General features: G+C 63.4%; 1 protein-coding gene across 1 annotated transcript in view; it reads left to right on the top strand.

Moving 5' to 3' along the window:
- Positions 1-3,011: 3,011 nt before the first annotated feature.
- Positions 3,012-5,606, top strand: part of RTN4RL2 (reticulon 4 receptor-like 2) — a 10,185-nt gene continuing 7,590 nt past the window's right edge. The window contains exon 1 of the mRNA XM_012725577.1: positions 3,012-5,489. Coding sequence (XP_012581031.1) covers positions 5,034-5,489 — 456 coding nt within the window. The 5' untranslated portion in view covers positions 3,012-5,033. The remainder of the gene's footprint in view (positions 5,490-5,606) is intronic.

Below are 5,606 nucleotides of genomic sequence, written 5' to 3'. Positions count from 1 at the left end.
GTCGAGGGGGTGCTCAGGTTCCGCTGTCCCGGCTCCACCTGCTCCCGGGCACGCTGAGGACTCGGGCCGGCTGGGGAAGCGCCGACTCAGCAACTGCTCGCCGCGAGGGGCCGGGCGCCGGTGACCGAGGGGGACGCCGCGGCCGGCGGGGGAGGTGGCGGGGCTTGTGTGTGTCGGGGGGGTGCTCAGGTTCCGCTGTCCCGGCTCCACCTGCTCCCGGGCACGCTGAGGACTCGGGCCGGCTGGGGAAGCGCCGACTCAGCAACTCCTCGCCCGGTGCCTCAGCACTTTCCAGCCACCTGGGTAGACTGGGGATGTGGTAGGGGGCTCGTTGGGAGGGTTGGGGGAGCAGAGGGAAACCCAAACGGCCCTCCCGGGTGGGGCAGATGGAGGGCGCTAGGAAGCTGCCAGTCGAGCGCATTGAGTGCCAGACGAGGGTGTGGGCCGAGGTTGGGGGTGGCGTGGGGAAGGGGTCGCCGAAGCCGGAGAAAGTGGGTGGGGGGACTGGGAAGGGGAGGAAGACGAGGCATAAAAGCTGGAGGAGGGAGTGAGCAGGAAAGTGGGAGCCAGGTGAGGTCGGAGGAGCAAGGAGAGAGGGGAAGGGCAGGTTAGGGGAGGGTTGGAGAAGACCCGCCCGAGGACCCAGAGTGGGGGCGGCCACGGGAAAGAAAACGCAGCCCGGGACCCTGGGGGGCTGGGGGGGACCGGGCTAGGGCCCTCCGAAAGCGGAGGAGGGGCGGGGCGGAGAGGGGCAGGAAGTCAAAAATGAGCGCTCGGATGAGGGCTGGGAACCGCGGATGGAGAGGGGCTGGGGTCTGATCAGAATAAGGGGTGGGAAAGGGAAGGGGAGGAGGGAGAGAAAGGGGTGGGAGAGAGGGACGGGGGGCTTTCCGGGCAGAGACAAAGAGGCTTCTGGTTACCCCTTCCACGAGGAAAGCTTCCTTCCCCCAGCGCCCGCCTGGCACATCCCTGCCTCAGGGAGTGGCTGGGGGCCCAGACCCAGCGCCCCGAGCTCCGTTGGGGGTGGCCGTGGGGGGGCGGGGAAGGATATTTGAGCAGGGAGACAGCCTCCACGGTGGGCACCCTGGCTGGCTCGTGCTGCCATTTATATCTCTGGGTCCCGTCGTCGGGATCCTGCCGGCGTCTCCATCCCCGCCACCACCACGGCGGCTGCTTATTTTGGGGTGTTACATTCTGGCAGAGTGAGAAGCTGTTTGCAGCAGCTCTAAACCTCGGCGCCCGCGTCAGTGCCTCCCCAGGCCCCTGCGTCACTGGCGTCGCTACCACCTCTATTCTGCTCCAGGATCCCACCTCCTCAGCCCCTGCCCCCTCAGCATCTGCCGGGCAGGTCCCAGCCCTTTCCCTTCCTGGCTTTCGGGTGTGGCGCTGTTGCTTCTGATCTGGGACCCTAAGTCCCTCCTCCAGAGCCAGAGGCGCTGACCCCTTTCCAGGGAGCACCTTTCCCGGGCCACTCTGTCCTGGGGGGTGCACCCCAACTCCAGCCCCTACTCCATCTGCTGCCTCTTCCAGCTCATTCTGAACGCAAGGCGGAGCCTGGCCCGCCCCACCTGCCCCGGTGAGAACTTTGTTTCGAGCCGGGCCTGGGTGACAGCCTTGAGGACCTCCCTCAGTGAATGGATGCTCCTTGGCTCTGGGCGGCTCAGCCTTCCGGGATCAATACCAACTTCTGGCCTCTCTCCGCTGCCTCCCCTGGTCAGTCCTGGCCACATCTGCTAGACATTGGCCATCTCTTTCTTGACTCCCAAATGGGCTGTCCTTTCGAGTGGCCACGACCCGAAGGCAGGGGAGGAAAGTTGCTGAAAGGACCTAGGTCCTTCCTGCCTTGACCCAAACAGCCAAACAGATCCCATCTGGCTGTCCTCCCTCTCCCTCCAGGGCAGCGTCTCTCACACTTGGGGTGGCTTTCCAGGAGTGACCTGGGGTCTCCCTAGGAAAGGTCGCAGAGTGGCTCCTGACATGAGTGGGCTCAGCCCAAAGTCCGCCTTGTGCCAGCTGCCCAAGGTAGCTAATCACCTTCTCAGCGTCCTTTGCTCATCTGTGAACGGGGGTGGGGGAGCCCGAACAGTGATCTCATGGGGCTTGTGTTGTGTGTTCCATGCATACAGACGTGTGCAGGTACAGTGCTTGGCACACAGTAGGTGCTTCAAAACGGATGACTCCTCCGTGTCCTGGTACACTCCCTGCCACCCTAACCATTGCCTGCTGAGTTGAGAGCAAAAGAGGAGGGAGAAGGAAAGGGATTAGAGCTGAGAGGGTGGCCAGGCCCATGGGAAGGGTTCACCCTGCCCTGTTGGAGCGAGGCCAGGAAGGCTTTGAGAAAGATGCTGTGAAGGCGTCCTGGGTGAGCTCACACAGAAACTGACCCTTCCGGCCTTCGGGCCGTTACCTGTGAAATAAGGGGTTCCTGGCTGCAGCGTTACCCCCCCTCCAGCTTAGCGCATTTTGCCCCAGTCTTTGTGGGGAATTCACAAAATGGGGGCCAGGGAAGGTTGGGGGTGGGGGATGCCAGCCTGGAGGGAGGAGTGGCAGTGGGAGCTGTGAGAGGCAGCGGTGGGAAGGAAAAGGGCACCTCAAAGAGAGGACTGGAGGCCAGCAGAGAAAGGCAGGGGGAGGCTCAGCTCACCAGCCCCACCTCTGCCCCCAGCTCTCAGCAGGCCTGGGGGCAGAGAAACCCACCCTCCCGCCTCCCCTCCTCCCAGCCTCCAGTGAGAGCTGCAGCCTGAATTATGGATGAGGCTCCTTGGGTTACAGCTGCCTTGCACGGCGGCGGTGAGGCCAGAAATGGCAACAGCCACTGTTACGCAGCCGCTGCCAGGAGGGCCCTGCTCAGGGTCCCTCCAAAGAGGCTGCAGGACACCTCCCGGCCTTGGGGAGGTGGACCGTGATGGAGGCGCCGGCTGGGGAAGGCCAGAGGAGCCCCCTAATGTGACTAAGAGGGGTGGGAGGGGATCCCCTGCCAAGCTCTTGCCAAGCTCCCCCACCAGGCTGGCAGGACCCTGGTGCCAGCAAAGTGACCACCGGAGCTGCTGTCCTTCCCTCTGTCCCTGCTGGGTCCGGTCAGTGCCAGAGTCCAGGAAGTTCCATAAAGCTCCTGAGAGCTGGCACACTTGTGAGCTCAGGAATGAGGGATGAGATGAAGGGATCAGAAGAGGATTTGTCTTGTCTGGTGTCAAGTCCTCAGGAAGGCGAGCTCCGAGGGTGACTGACAGAAAGGGAAGTACCCCGATGGCCGGCAGCTGGGGACTCCTGGTCCTGGCCCTAGTGATCCATCACTTTGCTGTGTGACCTTGGGCAACTCACTGCCCCTGTCTGAGCCCCAGTGTCACCAAAGTAGAACAAGAACTTGAACTAAAAGAACCTGGACAACCGACTCTGAAATCTTCTCGGCCACAAACCCCGGACTGGCGATACCCACCCAGGGTTCCCAGAGGCACTCCCACGCCCCACCCCTGGCGAGTGCAGTTGAGGGTGAGAGACGTGCTCCTGCACCCCACGTGGCTTTGAAAACTCAGGAGGAGAAAGTAATCGTGAAACGCCGCCCGGGGGAGGGGTGAGAAGGGCCGAGAATCGCGGAGGTGGTGTGAAGGAATGCAGCAGCCAGGGGCTGTGTCACTGAGCATTACATCACACCCAGCCTACACACGCACGGGGCCTGGCACTCACACACACGCGGGGCCCAGCCAGCGCACACGCACGCCGGCGGCCCGGCCGGGGCACGGGCTCGGGACCACGTGGGTGCCCCCCCCATGTCCTGAGGCCCACACATGGGCGTGGAGCCCCATCCTGGTCTGGGCAGCCCCACACCAGGGCCACCCGGGAGCCACGTCGGCCACACACCCTGCAAGCGGTGCACCCCACTCACGCCCGCACCCCAACCACACACACCTCCGCTCGCTGTCCACAGGGCCTCCCTTACAGACAGTGCCCTCCGCTGTCCCCCAAGGAGCCCTGGGGTCTGAGCCCGTGGGGCCAGCGGCCAGGTCTGTCCCGTCCAGTCCTTCACCGGCCTGACACAGTGCCCAGCTTTGGAGGTGCTGGTCGCCCTTGTCCCCAGGCCAACCTTCCAGAAGAAACCCCAGGAGCATCTAGATAAAGGATGGAGCTTGAGCTCCATCCAGCCCAGAGCCTTATTAGCCTCACCTAGAGGGTATGAGAGTGAGCCCAGATGGACAAGGGTCCCCCCTCTTCTTAGCACAGCCCAGGGCTAGGCAACCTGAGCTCCAGTCTGGGCCCCAGATCCCACCTGCAAAAGTTGCTTTGAGGGAACAAAGTATTTTTAAGTGACTTTGAGTGAGAAGTGCCTGGGTGTAAAATAGACTCCCAGCATCCTCACGACAGGGTCCAGGAAGCTGACTCTTTCCAGAATGCAAGTGGCAGGTGGTCCTAGTTAGGTGGACCCCGACCTCTGGCCCCCAGGGCCCCTCCCGTGGGAGGCTCTGGTTCTGTGAAAGCAGATGCCGCAGGGGTGAGGGAGGACGGCTGGATCCCTGGGCGACCAGAGGGTCATTACATGGCTGCAACTCACAAAGGGCGAATTTGCTCCCCCGGGGACATTTGGCAACGTCTGGAGACATTTGGGCTGTCAAAACTGGGGGTAGGTGTGACTGGCATCTAGTGGGTAAGAACAGGGACGCTGCTAAAAACCCTAAATAGCGCGTCATACAGGACTGCCCCCAGGCAAAGAGCTGTCCCACCCAGCTCCCGACACCCAGGTCCGTCAGCCCGGACAGTGCACAAGGTCGCACCCAGCAGATGACAGCAGGAACCCAAGAAGCCCGTCGCACACCCAACACGCGTGAGTGCACCAGGGCTTTGCACAGTGTCATCTTAGCTCTTTCTTCACTGCTCGAGAAACCAGGAGATTGGAGCAGTGAGTGGGGCCTCTGGCCACACTGAGGCTGCACCCAGGCCCCACCCCACCCCCGCCTGGAAGCAGAGGCTGGGCCAGGACGGGGCTGGGGGCTGAGCCCTCTCCTCCCCTGGCAGGTCCCACCTCAGCCTGCCTCCTGCTGATGCTCCTGGCCCTGCCCCCCGCGGCCCCCAGCTGCCCCATGCTCTGCACGTGTTACTCCACGCCGCCCACCGTCAGCTGCCAGGCCAACAACTTCTCCTCCGTGCCGCTGGCCCTGCCGTCCAGCACGCAGCGCCTCTTCCTGCAGAACAACCTCATCCGCACGCTGCGGCCCGGCACCTTCGGGCCCAACCTGCTCACCCTGTGGCTCTTCTCCAACAACCTCTCCGCCATCTACCCGGGCACCTTCCGCCACCTGCAGGCCCTGGAGGAGCTGGACCTGGGTGACAACCGGCACCTGCGCTCCCTGGAGCCCGACACCTTCCAGGGCCTGGAGCGGCTGCAGTCCCTGCACCTGTACCGCTGCCAGCTCAGCAGCCTGCCCGGCAACGTCTTCCGCGGCCTGGTCAGCCTGCAGTACCTCTACCTCCAGGAGAACAGCCTGCTCCACCTCCAGGTGAGCTGCACCTCCCGGCCCGGCCCGGACTGCTCATACTCACACTCACTCATGCATCACACACGCTCACTCACTCACTCACTCGTGCATCACACACGCTCACTCACTCACTCACTC

The sequence above is a fragment of the Condylura cristata genome, unplaced genomic scaffold, assembly GCF_000260355.1.
Source record: "Condylura cristata isolate star-nosed mole 26May11 unplaced genomic scaffold, ConCri1.0 scaffold00015, whole genome shotgun sequence".
In the NCBI taxonomy this organism is placed as follows: domain Eukaryota; kingdom Metazoa; phylum Chordata; class Mammalia; order Eulipotyphla; family Talpidae; genus Condylura; species Condylura cristata.
The sequence above is the reverse complement of the archived record's forward strand: the minus strand, read 5'-3'. Positions and strand labels throughout refer to the sequence as shown.